The sequence below is a fragment of the Saccostrea echinata genome, unplaced genomic scaffold (assembly GCF_033153115.1).
Source record: "Saccostrea echinata isolate AGI-Se365-2 ecotype Australia unplaced genomic scaffold, CSIRO_AGI_Sech_v1 ptg000030l, whole genome shotgun sequence".
In the NCBI taxonomy this organism is placed as follows: Eukaryota; Metazoa; Mollusca; class Bivalvia; order Ostreida; family Ostreidae; genus Saccostrea; species Saccostrea echinata.
In genome coordinates this window covers 35,691,762-35,715,745 of record NW_026889779.1, presented here as the reverse complement: position 1 = coordinate 35,715,745, position 23,984 = coordinate 35,691,762, and the positions used below count along the sequence as shown (strand labels likewise).

The following is a 23,984-nucleotide window of genomic DNA, read 5'->3' as shown; positions in this document are numbered from 1 at the left end:
CCCCGTTGCATTTTTGTTGATGCACAAAACTACAAGACTTCAAATTTTCTCCATCTTCTAGCGTTAAATTGTCTATAGCTGAACACAACACACCTTTCCGTAAGGAAGAAATGCGTCTGTGATTCTTTGTGATCGGCATGTTGATGCAATACCATCTTGACTGTAACTTCTATCTTTTATAGGTAAGCTGATAACGTAGGCACGTAAGAAAAACAATTAAGGTGATTATATATTTGATGAGATATTTAAAATACGATAATAAACAATTACCATCACATTAGTTTATTCACTGGTGTGAATATACAATGCATGGCATTTGGATATAATTTGCTTTTCTTGTGCTTGTTTTCAAAATTTCAAACAAGAAACACACACAAGCAGAAAATATTATAATGGAGTAACTTTTGGCATTATTACCAAAACAAATGAATAAAGCATGTATCAATATATATGTTGTGTAGCTAGCTTTAAAACAAAGGGTGTGCAACAGATGTGTAACATAAAGATTAAAGTCGCTGACATAAATAAAAAACTTGATTTGGTACACTAAAAATACTTCACACCTTTCTAATTCAATAAATGTGTGTAGTCATACAGAGATCATGATGCAACTTTACACATTTTGTATTGTATCACTTACATGCCAAACATCATAATGATCATATGGATAAAAGACAAAAAAAAAACCTTTTACATATACAATTATTCTGGTAAAAAAAAGAAACACTTAAACTCAAGGAATCAAAGGTCTCAGGGACATACGTGTGTAATCACACATCATCCAATGATGAAACAATCACAAGCAAAATATCATAATTCTAGACTGAAAACATTCTTTTTCGGACAGACGTACTTGTTTAAATTCATTATCAATTTGCATTATTTGGAGGTCAAAATACATTGTTGATTTATGATGTAGCATATACCTCTGTATGCCAAATATTTTATAAAGCACTGCCAGAAAGAAAGATAAAACAGTTCTTTCTTGGACATGCTTTCTTACAAATCTACAAGCAATCTTTGAGTTCAAAGGCCAAGGTAATATGTAGGTCATGTTGGGACATAAGACATCCTTCTACAGCGACACATAGATTCCAAACACATGAAGCCTTGACTGAAAGATAACACAAACTTTCTGCTGAACATATTTCCATAGTGACAAATTGAGAAATTGAGAAAAAAGCGATAATTTTACTTTGGAGAAAATGGGCAGGGTCAAATGTAGTTTATTTTGCTTCTTCTTATCATAAACGTGCCAAAGAGTGCAACTGTTTTGCCATAAAGGTCATCCATCACTTTATATCAATGATTTAATTTACTAGTATTAATGGATTTAAAACATATGCTTTTTTTTTACATCTTTTTTACCGTACGATTTCAAAGAATTGAAGTAAAAGTAAGCTTACAGATAAAGGTTGATCTGCTATGATGTCCGGGCATCCTGTCCATGCCTGATTTAGTCCGCCACAATCTCTGCTTGGTAACAACGTCTCCAGATGGTCGCCCACCTTCCCCGCATGTTTCGACCCTAAACTCTGACATCCCCAGTTGTTGGGTCGGCAGCAGTGGCCAAACCACTTCTCGTTGGTTCCAGACATTCAGATCAGCTCCTATCGTCTGTGCCATACTCAGCACGACGATTCTTTTGCTGCATCTGCTAGTTGTTGCAGAGCAATTCTCCACAATGAGGACACATTCCAACACTGATTTAGAAAACTCCTAACCCCGACAGAATTGCCTTCCAACCCATAAAAGCCCCAGCTATTTGAGCTCTGCTGCCAGCATTCTTCCGGCATATTCAACCTCTCTTCTCACCTCCTCTGAACCATCCTCCTTCTCTTGGTCTTGTTAGCATTTGATTGTGGAAATGGTAGTATGTGACACAACCAACCCCTTCTCTGCCTTTACATGTGTTGCCAATAACTAGTAGTATGTCCCGCAATTTTCTGCTTGATCTACTGATGCCACTGCCGACCACTTGCGTTCTGACCTTTCTATAAATCACGGACCTTTCGCTCTAATGAAGTTCGTGTAAAGTTAAATTGATAAATAGGATTAAACAATTGCAAGATTTTGTGTTGCTTATGGGGTGATAAAAAAAAACACCTTGGAAACATAGGAGAATATGCATGAGGGGCTTTGACGATTTATTTTAACAATTAAAACACAGCTTTTTAATATCTTCTTTTATCTTTATGTGTATATAATGAAGAAAAGAAACAAGTAAGTACTAGACGATGAAGCACATGTTGTATTTACAAAATGAATTATTGCGTATATTAAACCAGATAGCAAACAAATTGGTGATAATGATAACTGACAGTTAGTATGATGTATTGTGAGATGGTTGGATGCACGAGGAGTTTTTTCACATTATTGCACTAAAAGGTCTCACAGTACTACATTCGTAATGGAGTACCGCGCAATTCAGATGTGAAATATCTATAGCAGTACGTGATATTCGCTTTTGAAATAGATAAAGGATATACAAAATTGATTAGTTTATTTGAATATCATTTATTTTAAATACTTAATTGCTCCTGTTAATATTTACCTTTCCGACTGTTTTATCTTTCAATTGATAACTTTTAAAGTAAGGTGTGATAATTTCTCGATATTAACAACTAAATGTAAATTTCGCCAAGTAAAAGGTCAAGTGCCTTTAGCATGCATGTCAATTTCCCGGGGTGTCAATGTTTCTGAAGTCAGTGGGCATGTACTATGGAAATTAACATGGAATGCACCGTGTATTTCTATTCTATTAGACAGCCTTTTTGAAAATTTAAAATATTATCTAAAATTAAAAATTACTTATAATGTATTGTACGATTTTTCCATTTGTATTGTATTTTTCTATCTGGAAAATTATATAATACAGCTGGACTGGAAAATTACATGATACAAATTGAAAATTATAGAATAGAAATAGAAAATATTGGAATACAAATGAAAATTTATACAAAACAAATGAAAACTATACAATTCAAATGGACAATAATGAAAAGAAATGTATAGAATAAAAATCTCAAAATTATACAATACAAATGAAAAACTGTACAAGTGAAAAATTTTACTATTCAAATGGAAATTTATGGAAAATAAATGAAAAATTATAGAATATATCAAAAGTATGCGATACAAATGCAAAATACAATTTAAACGGACATTTATGGAATATAAATGGAAAATTATAGAATACAATAAAAATTTTACAAATGGAAATTATACAATGCATATGGAAAATAGTACAATAAAAATGGAAACGATCTAATATTGCAATGGTTGACATATCATATATATATATATATATATATATATGTCTTTAAAAAAACTAGTCTGCAATGAACACTTGCTTTCCATAGACCTAACCGTGTGAAAGCTTCAAGATACCGATGAAAATCAGACGACAAAGCTAAAATTGATTGGTCAAAAATATGTATGTGTACGTGAAGTATATATATTTACAGCAACTTTCAGTTATCGTTCTTGACCTCCTTATATGGAAATCATCCAGACCTGTGAATGCTCTGGCATACCCTGGTCGTCATTGACTTTGCTTTCCTTGCTTTTTCTCAGTGAATTTTCGAGGTTATTTCTCTCTGCTGGAGGTTCTCACATGTAAGGTTCGGCGTCCACTACCCAAGGAATACTGTAAATGTCAAAGTTTCCATCATCCAAGAGTTGAAGAGTTGATTTATTTAACGCCATAGTCTTTTCGATCTATTTGTCCATACGATTAGCTATTCAAGAATTGACACCTCTATGATATCACAGTATCCCGTTTTCTAATTAGTGAAGAATTTTACTGACGTGGGGGATTTTATCACTTAACTACGACTGTTTTTGATTGAATGAAACAGTAAATAATACGTAAATAGCTTATAATTGCGTTTTATTTACAAGGAAGTAAGTAACGTGAAAAAACACCGAGTTTTGGAAATATCAAGAAATTAAGAAAATTAAATTATATATTCTGTTAAAAAGAGACTATTTCAAAAACTTCTTATGGAGCCTGTGTGATCAACAAATTACCCAATAGATCCATCTAAAAATATATAATATGCATTTTTTTCTATCCATAAACTACATGTATAGTATTTAAATAAAGAAAAAAAAAACACATGTTGTAGCTATAATATTTAATGCAGTTTCCTATATTTTTACACGGAACTCTTCTTTTTCAGAGAGCTTAAATAGTCGGAAATTTGCATTTAAGCACATTATTTTTCGATAAAACACGTTGTCCAAAATAGTACCGGATATCCTCGTAAAAATATAGAATAGTAGAATAGAATAATATTCATTACAAAATCATTACAATTATGGGTATTATACATATAACATACATAATTATAGATAAAAAATACATACAATGAAGAGTAATTCTTTCAGTTAGTACATTAATGCTGTTTCATATGAAGAAATACGATGTTATAATTAATCTAAGATACATATGCATATTTAATCTATACGTAATGTGTGTGTTGAGCTACATGTGTAAATCAAATTTAACTGCAATGGACAGCAAGAGTCAGTGCTGAAGGATAGTACATGTATATAATTAATTATGTTAATCCATCCACTTCTGCCTAATGCAGAGTATATGTTACAGTAAATATGATAAATTTAAAAAAAAATAAATGTTTTTCTGGCTCTTCTTGACATGTTTATTAGATACCGGGTAATCATAGAGTGTTATTGAACTCTACTCACTTGGTTTTAGTTGGTAAGGTAAACATTGAATTTACTGTGTTTGTTTGTTTTCTTGTTTAACGCCCCTTTCGAGAATTTTTCACTCATATTGAGACGCCATCACTTGCCGGAGAAGGGCTACAATTTTTAGACATATGCTCGGCACTTAGGGCCATTAAGCAGTGAGGGATCTTTTTCGTGCCAGTACCTACTGCGACATTGGTCCTTGATGTATACGGTCTCATCCGAAGGACCGGTCTCCATGTCCCACAGTGGGATTCCAACCTGCGACGTAAGGATCAACTCCTTACTCCGTAATTCTAGAGCAAACGCTCTAACGTTTCAAAGCCGCCACGGGGGCGACTGAATTTACCGTGCATCTGTTCATATTTTATGATTCATACTTTAAATTATCTCACCAAAAACACAGTCAGTAAATACGTGTAAAAAGTATTGAAAAATTCAGTACATACATGTATTTCCTAACTGAAAACAGTAAATACACGTATTTCCTAAGCAGAATAGAATTCCATTTATTTCCTAAATGTCAGGAAATACATGGAATCCCTTATTATATATATTTACTGCAACATATATACCAAACATACAGATCAACAATCTAACATACAGGGGGCCGTTTTACAAAAGACCAAAAACTGTAGTTAAAATGTAATTTTTTTCAAAATTAATTATGCTGTTTGAAATCGCTGGCATAAAAATATCTTATTATGTTCTTTTTAAAAAGATTAAAACTGTTCTCAAATCAATGTAAAATAGAGAATAATATGCAGAATTAAATTTTGGTCTTAGTCATAAGTTCTTTTGTAAAACGGGTCCCAGAAGTAGTGAATCCAAAGTAAATAAAAGTCGATATTCATATGTGACTTTGAAATTGTTTAACTACATATGACTTATGAATCCACACACTTTGTACAGGACATCAACATCCTCAAAGTTCATCAACCATAAAAATTGGTTATTTATAGATAGATTGTTGAAAAGATGACAACTCAGTGAAATTGTGGACAGTGATCAATTTCATGAAATTGTGGAGAGTAGATTAATTCTTGATAGACTATGGCATGAAAATGAATGTCATCTTCTACCTCTTTTAATAAACAATTGGATCATATTCTCTCTTCACATTATTTCATAATGTCATGATGTCTACCTTTTTCAATCATCAGATTGTGAGAAGAAATTCGAAATTTTGTTAAAATCTTTCTTTTCTCAAATTTTCTTCAGATTATTAAATAAGGTTCTAGTTTTGTTTAACTGTGCAATAAGTACCCAACTTCCCACAAGTATTTAACTGTTCCTTCCTTTAATAACCTTTTTTCAAAAAATATGAATTAAGAATGAATTTACTGTGACATTTAAAGGATGACGTAAACGTAGATGATTTAATTCAGATACGTCTTTAAAAATGAGGAAAAAGTTTGTTTTTTTTTTAATGATTTTTGGGAGAAAAGTTTGTTTGAAGATCTGTCCTTAATTAAATTTAATACAAGTAAGCAAAAGCTGTGAACATTTAGGAAATATCAACAGCTGCTATAAATATAAAACATAAAACCATTTAATGGAAATTCAGAGGTACTTTCAACAAAGTCGTGCATAAATTTCAAAATATTTGACACTTCATCAAATCAACAAACTATACATAAAATACTTTAAAAGTATGATTAAAAGCATTTTTCCTATGGTTATGAAGATGGAATATTTTAAGGACAATTCAGCGAAAAAAAGAGTGTGTAGATGGGTGTGTTTGCGTTTTAACTAATTTTAATCAATTATCCATTATATTCTGTGGCAAATACACATTTTGAATGCATCAGAAGACGACTACATTATATGATTATTGCTGTTTTTTTTTTTAAACATTAATGCGATGATTTACATGTTGCAACCCGTGGAGTTTAATATTCACTGAGCCCGAATAAAGGAATGAATATTGTTCTCCGAGGGTTGATAAATCATCGTATGGACTAAAAAACCCAGCAATAATTGTTTTATTCTTATTCAATGATACAACCTTGCTATCTTTCTTGATTGTTAACATTTTTTGAAGTCCTAGCAAGTGGAAGATCGGGTGAAGGTGAAATAACAACAGAACAATAATATTATTTAGAAGTTTGGTTCCGTGCAGAAAAAAAGTTATGTTTACCTGGAAGGTCGGGTGCAGGTGAAATAACTTGGTGGTTTATGACTCATCCTTTCCATAAATTATCGTATCAATTTGGAAGTTCTCGATCTATTTTTTGTCCAATGTAGAAAAAAATTAGCTATATTCACCTGGAAGGTCTCGTGCAGGTGAACATAACTTAACATGATTAAAGTTTTGCAAGTGCAAATTGTTGGGGGTGGGGATGGGGGATCAGACATATACATGTATATACGTATACGGTAGAAATAACTAATGAGCACTGATATTAAAATGTGACTTTTTCCGGAAAATTGTTTCGCCTTTAAGTCAATTCTTTTGAATTTTGCATTAGCGGTTACGTACTGCGGTGATGTACAGGATGTAGAACTGGCTCATATCAAGTTTATGTTGGTGCTGTTGAGATTTTAAATTATGCACACATTTGTTGTTATCGAACATATTAATTAAATAACTGTTAAATAAATTGTAATATCAGTAAATAAATATTGTTTACTACGTGTAGACAGTTCTTGCCTTATATGGTAAATAATTATAAACAAGCTGTGTTGTTTATTATAGAATCGCATAGTTTTATTTTCCCTATTCTAATGCCTGTTTTTGAAAGGCATTTCAATAAATGTTTATTGTTATATAAGTTCGCAGTGATTAATATAATGAACTTTCTCACAAAAACAAACTGTAAAAAAACAATGCTACGATGTAATAAACCAACAACAAAGGAATACATATGCAAAGTGATAATTATTTCAAACTCTGGTTTAGCATTTTTATACAGTACCTCTTTCATTATTTTTCTGTCAAGCATTTAAAGAGAAACAGGTCAAACCCTATAAACATGTGAGTGAGGATTTGTTTTGTTTTAAATTAATTGAAATAAGTAAAAGACCTGGTTACTGCATTTATCTACAACTGTTATAGAGATAAAACCATCTGATAGATAGAGGAACGGTAGAACATTTAATTTTATCATGCACTATGGAATACTAAACTTTTATGTGATTAGGACATAAAGTATATTATGAATCAAAAGCATTGTGCCTTTAGTTATGCATATCAAATGTAAAAGGTCAATTCATATATTTGCGCAAAATGAGAGTTCAAATGTAAACAAAATTGAATAAATTATTCATAAGATCTGTAGCAACTAGAAGTATTTTATACATTAAGGGGGGTACGTATTTTTTTTCAATTTGAAATGTATAAAGTGCCACTTTATAGAAATGTTAAATCACGTATTTTCGTAGGGTCAATTTGTTCGCGGTTTGAGGAAATTCGTGGTTGAAAATATTTTAATGGAATAGTACTGCTCCATTTTAACATTTCTTGGGGGTCATGAATTCGTGGGTTTTTTCATTCCTATAAAACAACGAAAATTACCGCCATCCCTGCAAAAATCAGTAATTCCAAAGTAAAACAACAGGTTTAATATAGTGCAATATTTAGGACTGTTAGTATTTTATATTTTATAGTTAGCCAGTTTTTTTAAAATAGAGAAAATACTTTTATTTAAACCAAAGTATTCCTATATCAAATTTGGATGTACATGGTCTATAAATAAACTATGATCATATAACCACTATTGATAAATAATGCTGATAAAAAGTCCACGATTACACACAATATTACATTTATAGATATCAATTACTGAAATTGTATTTGGTTTATGTCAACTCTTCTGCTAATGTTTAAAATGATACAAATATATCAATATGTGTAAAGTCAGCATTATATATGTATCATAATGGTTAAAATTGATACATAGACCTGGCTGATATCGTGTGTGTATAAATGCGATTGACATTTTAAATAATAAAACCCATGCATTTGCTATCCATACATTATTATAAAATTTTCTGTTAAAATGTATTCTAAGTATACAATTATTGTTTACAACTTTACGAAGTAGACAGTTCTTGTCCGATATGGTAAATGATTATAAACAAGATGCATTGTTTCTCACAGAGTGCAATATTTCTATTTCCCATATTGTGTTTAACTATTGTAACTCTTCACATTATTCCATAATGTCTACCTTTTTCAGTCATCAGATTATGAGAAGAAATTCGAAATTTTGTTAAAATCTTTCTTTTCTCAAATTTTCTTCAGATTTATAAAGAAGGTTCTAGCCCAAAGTTTTGTTCAACTGTGCAATAAGTGCCCAACTACCCACAAGTATTTAACTGTTCCTTCCTTTAATAACCTTTTTTCAAAAAATATGAATTAAGAATACACTTACAGTGATATTTAAAGGATGACGTAAAGTTTACGTAGATGATTTAATTCAGATACGTCTTTAAAAATGAGGAAAAAGTTTTTTTTTTCTTATTGATTTTTGGGAGAAAAGTTTGTTTGAAGATCTGTCCTAAATTAAATTTAATACAAGTAAGCAAAAGCTGTGAACATTTAGGAAATATCGACGGCTGTTATAAATATAACACATAAAACCATTTCACAGAAATTCAGAGGAACTTTCTACAAAATTGTGCATAAATTTCAAAATATTTGACACTTCATCAAATCAACAAACTATACATAAAATACTATAAAAGTATGAATAAAAGCATTTTCCCTATGGTTATGAAGATGGAATATTTTAAGGACAATTCAGCGAAGAAAGAGTGTTTAGATGGGTGTGTTTGCATTTTAACTAATTTTAATCAGTTATCCAATATATTTTGTGGCAAATACAAATCTTTTATGCATCAGAAGACGACTACATTATATAATTATTGGGCAATCAGAAGTTAGAAGGTTATTCCCTATTCCCTATTGACTATTCGAATGGCGAACCGGATGCTGCTACCGGTTCCCTATTCAAATTACCGTAAGTGTCCTAATAATTTTTTTTTTCAAAATACTTGAATAACTCATTATAATACATGTTAAAGATGCAAATCAAAGACATCACTTAAAAAGGAAGAATGAGGTCCCCAAACCAATGTAGCTAGCCTGACCAAAATGATGACAATGGATAGAAAAGGTAAACCTTGAACCAGGAGCTGGTTAACACCCTGGATCCCATATTTTGACCTTCATCTTTTTACAGGGGAGGGATCTGGGAGGAACCCCTTGACTGTCAAAATGAATTGAGTTTACAAGAGCGGTAACCCATTTAGCTTGCCCGGTCAAAATTGGAAAAATCCCGTATAATACAGTTATAAGAGTCCATAGTTCTAGGGGCTGGCTAACACCCTGGATCCCATATTTTGACCTTCATCTTTTTACAGGGGAGGGGTCTGGGAGGAACCCCTTGACTGTCAAAATGAATTGAGTTTACAAGAGCGGTAACCCATTTAGCTTGCCCGGTCAAAATTGGAAAAATCCCGTATAATACAGTTATAAGAGTCCATAGTTCTAGGGGCTGGCTAACACCCTGGATCCCATATTTTGACCTTCATCTTTTTACAGGGGAGGGATCTGGGAGGGACCCCTTGACTGTCAAAAGGAATGGAGTTTACAAGAGCGGTAACCCATTTAGCTAGCCCGATCAAAATTGGAAAAATCCCGTATAATACAGTTATAAGAGTCCATAGTTCTAGGGGCTGGCTAACACCCTGGATCCCATACTTTGAGTTTCATCTTTTTACAGGGGAGGGATCTGGGAGGGACCCCTTGACTGTCAAAAGGAATTGAGTTTACAAGAGCGGTAACCCATTTAGCTAGCCCGGTCAAAATTGGAAAAATCCCGTATAATACAGTTATAAGAGTCCATAGTTCTAGGGGCTGGCTAACACCCTGGATCCCATATTTTGACCTTCATCTTTTTACAGGGGAGGGATCTGGGAGGGACCCCTTGACTGTCAAAAGGAATTGAGTTTACAAGATAGGTAACCCATTTAGCTAGCCCGATCAAAATTGGAAAAATCCCGTATAATACAGTTATAAGAGTCCATAGTTCTAGGGGCTGGATAACACCCTGGATCCCATACTTTGAGTTTCATCTTTTTACAGGGGAGGGATCTGGGAGGAACCCCTTGACTGTCAAAAGGAATTGAGTTTACAAGAGCGGAAACCCATTTAGCTTGCCCGGTCAAAATTGGAAAAATCCCGTATAATACAGTTATAAGAGTCCATAGTTCTAGGGGCTGGCTAACACCCTGGATCCCATATTTTGACCTTCATCTTTTTACAGGGGAGGGGTCTGCGAGGGACCCCTTGACTGTCAAAAGGAATTGAGTTTACAAGAGCGGTAACCTATTTAGCTAGCCAGGTCAAAATTGGAAAAATCCCGTATAATACAGTTATAAGAGTCCATAGTTCTAGGGGCTGGCTAACACCCTGGATCCCATACTTTGAGTTTCATCTTTTTACAGGGGAGGGGTCTGCGAGGGACCCCTTGACTGTCAAAAGGAATTGAGTTTACAAGAGCGGTAACCCATTTAGCTAGCCCGGTCAAAATTGAAAAAATCCCGTATAATACAGTTATAAGAGTACATAGTTCTAGGGGCTGGCATTCTGGATCCAATATTTAGACCTTCATCTTTTTACAGTCGAGAGATCTGAGCGGGACCCTTTGACTGTCAAAAAGAACTGAGTTTAAATTACCGGGAACCTATATAGCTTGCCCGGTTAAAATTAGGAAGAACGCGTATAATACTGTTATAGGAGTACATAGCTCTATGTTAAATTCTGGATAACATTCACGATCCTTTATCGTGTACTTTTCTTATATCTTTAAAACATTACATTTACCGACAGGAAAGGTCACCTAATTAATGTTGCATATCAAATGGAAATAAGAGGTTATCTTATGTGGTTCATCAATCCAGTGACAAGAGGACACCTAACGTTTTATATTAATACGGAAACTAAGCGCCCCCCCCCCCCCCACCTGTTATATAACACATTCCTGAAGCAAGAGGCCCATGGACCTTATAAGTCACCTGAGTATCATGTATCAACCTTCAAACAATTGAATTTGTTTCTTGTTTTAAACCAGAGGCCATGAAATTCACAATTTTGAAAGAGGCACCATTGCTCATCATAACTATACACTTAACATGCTTAGTTTTATAACGTAATACCCAGAGGCAGAGCAGAGGAAGAAAGAGAAAATGCATTTGTATTATAAAAAGTAGTGTCCCACCCCAAAGGAACCCCTGACCCTGCAGGGGCCACATATTTCACAATTATGAAAAGGCACCCTTGCTCATCATTAATGTTTGATTAATACCAAGGAGCAGATTTCAAAGCATTAATTCATTAATCATTAACCAACCAACCCCAGGTACCTCTGACCCCTTGAAATTCACAATTCTGGAAGAAGCACCCTTGTTCTTTATAACTATGTACTTAGATCATCGGCATACATCGACATAATACCCAGAAGCATAGAAGTTTCACAGAATTAATTAATGCATTTTCACTATAAAACAATAGAGCCCCACCCTTACACCAGAACCCCTGGCCCAAGGGCAATAAAATTCACAAATTTGGAAGAGTCACCTTTGCTTATCATAAATATGCATTTGGTTTGTTTGCCTAATACCCAGGAGCAGAGGAGAAGATTTTAAAAGCATTTTCATTATACGTTTAAATTCAACATAGCCAACCCTAGCACCAGACTCCTAACATGGGACCATGAATTTCATTAAGGTAGAGGACTCAATGCTTATTACAATCATGCTAACAGTTTGACAGCTTATCTTGTTATTACAGCATGTTAAGGCCACTAACTGACATCTACTTTTCATCATAATATCTGACAAGTCTATATAATATCTGATAAGTCTACATAATATTCTGACAAGTCGACATCATTATCTGACAAGTCGACATAATTTTCTGACAGGTCGGCTTGTCAGATGTTATGTCGACTTGTCAGATAATGATATTGATTTATAGAATATTATGTTGTCGACTTGTCAGAAAATTTTGTTGACTTGTCAATAATATATCGACTTGTCAGATCTTTATATTGACTTGTCAGATCTTTATGTTGACTTTTCAGAGACTTATGTTGACTTGTCAGAAAAATATGTTGTCAACTGATGGCCTAATCTGGGCATGGACACATTTTTTATGTTGAATTTTTGAACTCGTGAATAAGTGACAAGTACACAAAACAAGAGGCCGAAGGGCCTTTACGGTCACCTGAGTACAATACAACAATTTAGAGGATCCATAAACTGATAAATGAAGCTTTGTTGCCCAAAAGCAAGAAAAATAGTATGATTAGCATCAACAACATAATTGGTCTAGTATCTATCTGTTCTCAATTTATCACTATTACCATGCACACTATTAACAAAATGTCTATTTTTTAATCCCATATTATTACATGTACTTCTCACATTGGCCTCTCTTGGCCTTTGAAGAACATTTAAAAAGATAAGTTATTTTTGTCTCATTTTTATTCATCTATTACTTCCAAGTCTACCTGATCATTAAAACTATGAAAGTACTTTTAGTATTATACAATAAATATTCTTGCATAATTCTCGTATTTTATTGACCTTTCAAATACATTGTTTACAGTGATTAATTATCAAAGGTGAATGGCAAAGGGGAATAACTTTGCTTAGCAGAATACAAGATAAGAGAGCCTTGGCCATGTCCAGAACACTTGACTAAATGGTTCAGGTGTTCAATATTCTGGTAAAAATACCTTTGCATGTTAAAACTTTTACTCTGTTTGCCTCGAATATGCCCAGAAGCATAGAAGATTTTCAAAGAAATGCATTTCCAGTATATTATTAAATAAATAAAGCCCCACCCTTACACCAGAACATCTGACCCAGGGGCCATGAACTCACAATTCTGGAAGAAGCACCCTTGTTCATCATAACTATACACTTGTTTCTTTGCTTTAGAACCAGTAGTAGAAAAAATATTTTGAAAGAAATCATGCATTTTCACCATATAATCAATAGAGTCACCCCCCCCCCCCTCTTTACCAGAACCCTTGACCCAGGGGCAATGAATTTCAAAATTTTGGAAGAGGCATTCTTCCTTATCATAACCATGCACTTCCTTAATTTGAATAATACCCAGGAGCAGAGAAGATTTTGAAAGAATTTATGCATTTTCCCCATATAATCAATAGAGCCCTGCCCTAACACCAGAACCCCTGACCCAGGGGCCATGAAATTCACAATTTTGGAAGAGGCAACCATGCTCATCATATCTGTGTACCTAGTTTATTTAATATCCACGAGCAGAGAAGATTTTCAAAGAATAAATGCAATTTTACTATATAATCAATAGAGCCCCGCCCTAACACCTGAACCCCTGACCCAGGGGCCGTGAAATTCAAAATTCCTGAAAAGGCAGCCATGCTCAAACTATGTTCTTAGTTAGTTTATTTAATACCCAGGAACAGAGAAAAAGATTTTCAAAGGATTAATGCTTTTTCACTATATAGTCAATAGAGCCCCTCCCTAACACCTGAATCCCTGACTAAGGCCATGAAATTCACAATTTTGGAAGAGGCACTCTTGCTCATCGTAACTCTGTACTTAGTTACTTTATCTAATACCCAGGGGCAGAGAAGAAGATTTTCAAAGGAATAATACACTTTCACTATATGATCTATAAAGCCCCGCCCTAGCACCAGAACCCCTGACCCTGGGGCCAAGAATTTCAAAATTTTGATAGAGGGCTAAATGTTTATTACAATCATGCCAACAGTTTGACTGCTTGATGTCCAGGAGTAAAGAAGAAGATTTTTAAAGATCGCATTAATTTTGGTGGTTAAAGCCTCACCCCTCAGGCCGCAGGGGGGCAGGGAACATGAAATTCTCAATTTTTGATCCCCTTCACCCATAGATGCTATATGCCAAATTTAGTTGAAATTGGTTAAGCGGTTTCAGAGAAGAAGCTAAAAATGTTCAAATGTTAACGCACGACGCACGCCGACGGACGTAAACTGATAGCAATAGGTCACCTGAGTGACTCAGGTGACCTAAAAATCTGACAAGTCGACATAATTATCTGACAAGACAACAATAACATCTGACAAGTCGACAATTGTACACCATTGTATGGTGTACAATATTCCATTGTACACCATACAATGGAATACAGAATTACGAATCGGTTAAAGTTGGACTCCCGACCGATTAATAGGTTAATCGTATCAAAAATTCTATTTTAACATGCAGACTCTATTGAAATAAACAAGAAGACTAAAAGGGTGTTATTATATATTTTATTTCAATTTTAACAGACAAAAAATAATGATATATGGATAATCAGAACTGAGTCGGTGCTAAATGCTTAATTTACAATATAATTTGATAGGTAACTGCAAATGATAGAAGTGGTAAGATACTCATTATAATCAGTTCACAGTTAACATCTCACAAACTGGCAGATTACCCCTCGACGTCAATTCGGAGAACCTTAATTATCTCCGAATCAGCTTTAATAGATGTGTGAACATGCTTACATTTCAGAACTTTAAATAATTTTAATTGAATATAGGAATTTATGCTTAAATTCCCTTTTTTTTTTTTGACTAACCGATCACAGATTTTCTAGCCGATTACCATCGTTCCCATCGAGTAACCGGTTACAAATTGTCATTCCTAATATATAGCGTTGTAGTCAACTTCTAACTCTGTGGGAAAAAAGTTAAGTGTACCATTTGTAGCTTTTTAGATTTGCCCCTTACTTTTAAGCTGACCTGAGCCGACGGCTCAAGTGAGTTTTTTCCTGATCGAAGAGTGTTCGTCGTCCGTCTTAGTGTGTAGCTATATCGACATTTTTGAATTCATCATAAGAAACATTGAACTATTTTCAACCAAACTTTCCACAAAGCATTCTTGGTTGAAGGGGATTTAATTTTGTTCACAGGAAGTGTCACGCTCACTTTCAAGGGGAGAAACAGTTAAAATTTAATGGCATCATTTAAATTTTTCTTCTTCTCAAAAACCACTGGGACAAAAAAAAAAGAAACATATGTGAAAGCCTCATTACATATAGGCTTGATAAAATTCTTTTGTCAAGAAAAGCAAAGCCATGATTAGCAATATTTATAAGGAAGCATCCTCAGGTAGTGTAGATTCAAGATTTTTCAAATCATGGCCCTTAGGGCTAGGGTGGGGCCATGTTAAGCGATCTAAGTTTTAAATAGGAATATACAAGAAAAATCCTTAAATATCTTCTACTCAAGAACAACGAATAAAGGAATGATTGGTCATATTAATATTTAAGCATCTTCAGGTAGTTTAGATTCAAGCTTCTTCAAATGATGACACCAGGGGATAGGACGGGGCCACAATAAAAGATCAGTGTTTCACATGGAATATATAAGACAAATTTATAAGAAATCTTTTAAAGCCATGATTATAGTCATATAAATATGGAAATATCTTCAGTTAGTGTAGATTTGTTCAGATCTTATCCCTCTCTCCATTTGGGGTTGGGTGAGGCCTCTTTTAGATTTAAACTTTTCAATGCTAAACTGATTTCTGCTGTTCACTAACCAAATAACTCGGGTAAACGATTTAGCCCACGGACCTCTTGTTTGTATATTGTTTAAAATTTACATTTACATCTAAAATTTACGTTTACATCTAAAAATGGTGTTTTATCAACCTCATATGTTTGATTTTACGTGAGTTAAACATAATACACGGAAAGACTAAAAGGACATTTATCCATATCCATGAGTATTTAAAAGCCCGGTGAGGTTTAGAGCCTCAATGGATATCATTGTTTACCCCCCCCCCCCCCCAAAAAAAAAGAAACCTCTAAAAAGCCCTGTCATTAACAGTGATAAACTATTTGGCACTGGTGTTAAATCTATTGATCAATTACTATAAAATTAATTTTTGCATTGGAAATTTTTTTAAGGACATAATTGTCATTAATATTAATTTAAATGGGTGTAAAGTATAGGCGAAAATCGGGGGTTAGCGTGCGTAGTTCTTTCGGCTGAGACGGGGTCACAGGAGTTCATTCATTGACCACGCAGATAGTGCTACTCAAAAATGAAGTTTCTGTTTTCTGTCATTGTCTTTGTTTGTGCAGTGTTTCTTTAAATACATAGACGAAAGAAAATACGTCTGTAACAATTTACAGGTTGCATATTTATCGCAAATTCAAAATTCATGAAGCGTAACTAGAAGGATGCAAGGAGGCTTCTGTTTATAATGCCCACGTGTATATTGATTTCAGTCTTTCCGAACCCGATGTTTATTCAAAAACTTAAACTAAGAAAGTATTATACGGGATTTTTCCAATTTTGGCCGGGCTAGCTGAATGGGTTACCGCTCTTGTAAACTTAATTCCTTTTGACAGTCAAGGGGTCCCTCCCAGACCCCTCCCCTGTAAAAAGATGAAGGTCAAAATATGGGATCCAGGGTGTTAGCCAGCCCCTAGAACTATGGACTCTTATAACTGTATTATACGGGATTTTTCCAATTTTGATCGGGCTAGCTAAATGGGTTACCGCTCTTGTAAACTCAATTCCTTTTGACAGTCAAGGGGTCCCTCCCAGACCCCTCCCCTGTAAAAAGATGAAGGTCAAAATATGGGATCCAGGGTGTTAGCCAGCCCCTAGAACTATGGACTCTTATCACTGTATTATACGGGATTTTTCCAATTTTGACCGGGCTGGCTAAATGGGTTACCGCTCTTGTAAACTCAATTCCTTTTGACAGTCAAGGGGTCCCTCCCAGACCCCTCCCCTGTAAAAAGATGAAGGTCAAAATATGGGATCCAGGGTGTTAACCAGCTCCTGGTTCAAGGTTTACCTTTTCTGTCCATTTTGGTCAGGCTAGCTACATTGGTTTGGGGTCCTCATTCTTCCTTTTTAAGTGATGTCTTTGATTTGCTTCTTTAACATGTATTATAATGAGTTATTCAAGTTTTTTTAGAAAAAATAATTATTAGGACACTTACGGTAATTTGAATAGGGAACCGGTAGCAGCATCCGGTTCGCCATTCGAATAGTCAATAGGGAATAGGGAATAACCTTCTAACTTCTGATTGCCTAATTATTGCTTGTTTTTTTTTTCTTTAGATTAATGCCATGATTTGCATGTTGCTACCCGAGAAGTTCAATATTCACTGAGCCCGAATAAAGGGATGAATATTGTTCTCCAAGGGTCGCTAAATCATCGTATGGACTGCCCCCCCCCCCCCCCCCCCCCCAGCAATAATTGTTTTATTCTTATTCAATGATACAACCTTGCTATCTTTCTTGATTATTAACATTTTTTGAAGTCCTAGCAAGTGGAAGATCGGGTGAAGGTGAAATAACAACAGAACAATAATATTATTTAGAAGTTTGGTTCCGTGCAGAAAAAAAGTTATGTTTACCTGGAAGGTCGTGTGCAGGTGGACATAACTTGGTGGTTTATGACTCATTACTTTCATAAATTATCGTATCAATTTGGAAGTTCTCGATCTATTTTTTGTCCAATGTAGAAAAAAATTAGCTATATTTACCTGGAAGGTCTCGTGCAGGTGAACATAACTTAATATGATTAAAGTTTTGCAAATGCAAATTGTTGAAGGTGGGGATGGGGGATCAGACATATACATGTATATACGTATACGGTAGAAATAACTAATGAGCACTGATATTAAAATGTGACTTTTTCCGGAAAATTGTTTCGCCTTTAAGTCAATTCTTTTGAATTTTGCATTAGCGGTTACGTACTGCAGTGATGTACAGGATGTAGAACTGGCTCATATCAAGTATACGTTGGTGCTGTTGAGATTTTAAATTATAAAATGCATACATTTGTTGTTATCGAACATATTAATTAAATAACTGTTAAATAAACTGTAATATCAGCAAATAAAATATTGTTTACTACCTGTAGACAGTTCTTGCCTTATATGGTAAATAATTATAAACAAGCTGTGTTGTTTATTATAGAATCGCATAGTTTTATTTTCCCTATTCTAATGCCTGTTTTTGAAAGGCATTTCAATAAATGTTTATTGTTATATAAGTTCGCAGTGATTAATATAATGAACTTTCTCACAAAAACAAACTGTAAAAAAACAATGCTACGATGTAATAAACCAACAACAAAGGAATACATATGCAAAGTGATAATTATTTCAAACTCTGGTTTAGCATTTTTATACAGTACCTCTTTCATTATTTTTCTGTCAAGCATTTAAAGAGAAACAGGTCAAACCCTATAAACATGTGAGTGAGGATTTGTTTTGTTTTAAATTAATTGAAATAAGTAAAAGACCTGGTTACTGCATTTATCTACAACTGTTATAGAGATAAAACCATCTGATAGATAGAGGAACGGTAGAACATTTAATTTTATCATGCACTATGGAATACTAAACTTTTATGTGATTAGGACATAAAGTATATTATGAATCAAAAGCATTGTGCCTTTAGTTATGCATATCAAATGTAAAAGGTCAATTCATATTCATATATTTGCGCAAAATGAGAGTTCAAATGTAAACAAAATTGAATAAATTATTCATAAGATCTGTAGCAACTAAAAATATTTTATACATTAAGTGGGGTACGTATTTTTTTTCAACTTGAAATGTATAAAGTGCCACTTTATAGAAATGCTAAATCACGTATTTTCGTAGGGTCAATTTGTTCGCGGTTTGAGGAAATTCGTGGTTGAAAATATTTTATTGGAATAGTACTGCTCCATTTTAACATTTCTTGGGGGTCATGAATTTGTGGGTTTTTTCATTCCTATAAAACAACGAAAATTACCGCCATCCCTGCAAAAATCAGTAATTCCAAAGTAAAATAATATGTTTAATATAGTGCAATACTTAGGACTGTTAGTATTTTATATTTTATAGTTAGCCAGTTTTTTTTTAAATAGAGAAAATACTTTTATTTAAACCAAAGTATTCCTATATCAAATTTGGATGTACATGGTCTATAAATAAACTATGATCATATAACCACTATTGATAAATAATACTGATAAAAAGTCCACGATTACACACAATATTACATTTATAGATATCAATTACTGAAATTGTATTTGGTATATGTCAACTCTTCTGCTAATGTTTAAAATGATACAAATATATCAATATGTGTAAAGTTAGCATTATATATGTATCATAATGGTTAAAATTGATACATAGACCTGGCTGATATCGTGTGTGTATAAATGCGACTGACATTTTAAACAATAAAACCCATGCATTTGCTATCCATACATTATTATAAAATTGTCTGTTAAAATGTATTCTAAGTATACAATTATTGTTTACAACTTCATGAAGTAGACAGTTCTTGTATGGAACGCCATAGCTGTCTTAGGGTATGGTACATCATATTACATGGTGTGTCTGTATAATAAAGGGTTGATTCAATATATTAAATGGTCACCACTCCTTGTTAAAGGGTGAAGAGCACATAATACATGGTGCGTTCAATATAATAAATGGTCGGTTCATTATGTTAAATGGTCACCACTACTTGTTATTCGGTGAAAAATACATTATACATGGTGTGTTCAATATAATAAAGGGTCAGTTTAGTATGTTAAATGGTCATCACTCCTTGTTATAGGGTGAAGGGTGTATAAATGGTGCGTTCAATATAATAAAGGATCATTTAACCATGTTAAATGGTCATCGCCACTTGTTATAGGGTGAAACGTACATAATACATGGTGCGTTCAATATAATAAAGGGTCGGTTCATTATGTTAAATGGTCACCTCTACTTGCTAAAGGGTGAAACGTACATAATAAATGGCGTCTTCAATATAATAAAGGGTCGGTTTACTATGTTAAATGGTCACCGCTACCTGTTATAGGGTGAAACGTACATAATACATGGTGCGTTTAATTTAATAAAGGGTCGGTTCATTATATTAAATGATCACCACCCCTTGTCATACCGTTAAGGGAGTATAAGAAAAAGTGTGTTCTATATAATAAAGGGTCGGTTTAGTATGTTAAATGGTTACCACTCCTTGTTATAGAGTGAAAGGTACATTCATGATGTGTTCAGTATAATAAAGGGTCGGTTTACTGTATTAAAAGGTCACCGTTACTTATTATAGTGTGAAAGGCACATAATGTAATAAATAGAAATTAACACGTTTAAAAAAATGCGTTAAGTACATATAATCAGTGTACAGCTAATTTCACATGGTTTCAAAAAACACACATTAAAAGTTAGCTATGATGATTCAATTAACTGGTGTTTATGGAGGGATTTCCGTGGCACAGTTCTCTTTTAGTATTCTTACTTTAATTTATTGATTTTCCAATTTTATTTTAATATTTCATTTATTTATTATCTTAGTTCTAACATCTTGTTTTTCCAATTCAATTTTTCATATCATTTTGACCTTTTATACAGACTTTCTAAATTTCAATATTTACTTGGTCACCGGAAAAACCGTACAGCTTCTTTTTTACTTTATGAGGCTGAAATTGAAAGATTATATTCCAAAGACACTTGATTCTTTAAGAAACTTTCAAAATTTTATTTTATACACATTCCTTTATTTCAGTAAAAAAATGTGTAAAGGCGGAGTTAGAAAGTAAGAGTAAGTAATAGTAAAAATGTTAAAATAAGAAAGTTAGATTGAGTAATCCGGGTAAATTTTTCTAAGCAAGTTAGGACGAAAGGAGGCGCTGCGACCTCTTATGCAAATGTTGAATATACATTGAGGTCTTGTGCGTACTACCAATGAAACGTACCGTAAAACTATATTTCCCGGAATATTTTAGGAGTTGGCCATTTCATTCTCAAAGGGGGACGTTGGCAAATTTTTCAGTGTCAGATTATTTATTTTTATGTCGGTATAGGACGGATAATTTATTTCAAAGGTGATCTGAGTCAGATTTAATTTTCCCCTTCATGTTCATTAAGATTGACAAGTCAAAAAATATTTCATTGCGGGGAGGTACCCAAACTATATTTTCAGGGTGGTACCATCCAACAAGGTCCATTTATTTATTTTCTTCGCAGTGGGGGAATACTAGTATAATTTATATTTAGAATCTCCCAGCCCTAACAACACAAAATCAAATGGACGTCCCCTTACTTTAATTTCCATAATATTCTTCCGTGTTTTCGTTTAATTCTATAAGAAATGTGATGTGAATCAGTACTCTTTTTTAGTACTTGCCTATAGTACACAAATGTCACGTATCTTTAAATGTATATCGTTATCAAGTACAATTGAGAAAAAGGAACGGCTGATGGAAGGGGAGGGAGAGTTTAGTGTCATCTTCTTTTTGCCGTACGTAATGTGTAGTCTTCTACGGAACATCATAGTCACTTATTACAATATATTTCCTCCTCTGTAAAAATATCATTTTTCTATGTTAAAAAAATTGTTTATAGAAAGACCACACCTCTCCAACCTTTCGTATAAAAATTATCCTCCCCCTTTTTGTCATTTGCATTATGTGTGGAAATTGGAGGAGGGGTCGTGTCTATACAGTATACAACGCTTTTATTTTGCCACATAGGCCCATAGCAACATTTTTAAAGGGAGGATAAGAAAATTGACAAGCATTAAAAAAAATTATAGGCTCAAAGTCGAAAACTTATTGAGGGGGGTTGGGTAGTATCTTTCTATAACTTTTCGACATTTTCTTAAATCAATGCATTATAGTGGGACACATTTCAACCATGCTGCTTCGAAAATATGGGAAGGGGGGGGGGGGCAAGCAGCCTTTGAATGAAAATTTTCATATTAAATCAAATCGGTGTACCCTTCCCCCTCGAACCACAGGCCTACATCGATACTTAATTGATATTTTATTTTATTGTTCAGATCAACATGACTGATTCTGAGGTAGGGGAGGCCTGGAAGATTTTGGAAATAAATAATCTGTCCATGAAAATGTTTCACCCTATAACAAGTAGCGGTGACCATTTAACACAACGAACCGACCCTTTATTACATTGAACGCACCATTTATTATGTACGTTTTACCCTTTCATAAGTAGTGGTGACCATTTAACACAACGAACCGACCCTTTATTATATTGAACGCACCATTTATTATGTACGTTTCACCCTATAATAAGTAGTGGTGACCATTTAACACAACGAACCGACCCTTTATTATATTGAACGCACCATGTATTATGTACGTTTCACCCTATAATAAGTAGTGGTGACCATTTAACACAATGAACCGACCCTTTATTATATTGAACGCACCATGTATTATGTACGTTTCACCCTATAATAAGTAGTGGTGACCATTTAACACAATGAACCGACCATTTATTATATTGAACGCACCATGTATTATGTGCTCTTCACCGTTTAACAAGGAGCGGTGACCATTTAATATATTGAACCAACCCTATATTACATAGAACACACCATGTAATATGATGTACAATACCTTAAGACAGCTATGGCGTTCCATAGTTCTTGTCTTATATGATAAATGATTATAAACAAGATGCATTGTTTCTCACAGAGTGCAATATTTCTATTTCCCATATTGCGTTTAACTATTGTAACTCTTCACATTATTCCATAATGTCTACCTTTTTTCAGTCATCAGATTGTGAGAAGAAATTCAAAATTTTGTTAAAATCTTTCTTTTCTCAAATTTTCTTCAGATTTAAAAAGAAGGTTCTAGCCCAAAGTTTTGTTCAACTGTGCAATAAGTGCCCAACTACCCACAAGTATTTAACTGTTCCTTCCTTTAATAACCTTTTTTTCAAAAAATATGAATTAAGAATACACTTACAGTGATATTTAAAGGATGACGTAAACGTAGATGATTTAATTCAGATACGTCTTTAAAAATGAGGGAAAAGTGTTTTTTTTTAATTGATTTTTGGGAGAAAAGTTTGTTTGAAGATCTGTCCTTAATTAAATTTAATACAAGTAAGCAAAAGCTGTGAACATTTAGGAAATATCGACGGCTGTTATAAATATAACACATAAAACCATTTCACAGAAATTCAGAGGAACTTTCTACAAAATTGTGCATAAATTTCAAAATATTTGACACTTCATCAAATCAACAAACTATACATAAAATACTATAAAAGTATGAATAAAAGCATTTTCCCTATGGTTATGAAGATGGAATATTTTAAGGACAATTCAGCGAAAAAAGAGTGTTTAGATGGGTGTGTTTGCATTTTAACTAATTTTAATCAGTTCACCAATATATTTTGTGGCAAATACAAATCTTTTATGCATCAGAAGACGACTACATTATATAATTAT

At 33.6% G+C, this 23,984-nt stretch overlaps 1 protein-coding gene across 1 annotated transcript; it reads right to left on the bottom strand.

Annotated features, from left to right (window-relative positions):
• Positions 1-376: 376 nt before the first annotated feature.
• Positions 377-1,637, bottom strand: LOC133196778 (uncharacterized). The gene is made up of 2 exons (XM_061332637.1): positions 1,407-1,637; positions 377-1,114 (listed from the first exon to the last, which is right to left on the bottom strand). Exons 1-2 carry the CDS (start codon positions 1,624-1,626, stop codon positions 1,008-1,010), a joined length of 327 nt encoding a protein of 108 aa, XP_061188621.1. The 5' UTR covers positions 1,627-1,637; the 3' UTR covers positions 377-1,007.
• Between the last annotated feature and the right edge of the window lie 22,347 nt (positions 1,638-23,984).

Coding starts and splice junctions, on each gene's coding strand:
- LOC133196778 (XM_061332637.1), bottom strand. CDS start 1,626: ATGGCACAGACGATAGGAGCTGATCTGAATGTCTGGAACCAACGAGAA. Junction 1,115..1,406: donor TAGCAGATCAACCTTTATCT/GTAAGCTTACTT, acceptor GTTATCTTTCAG/TCAAGGCTTCATGTGTTTGG.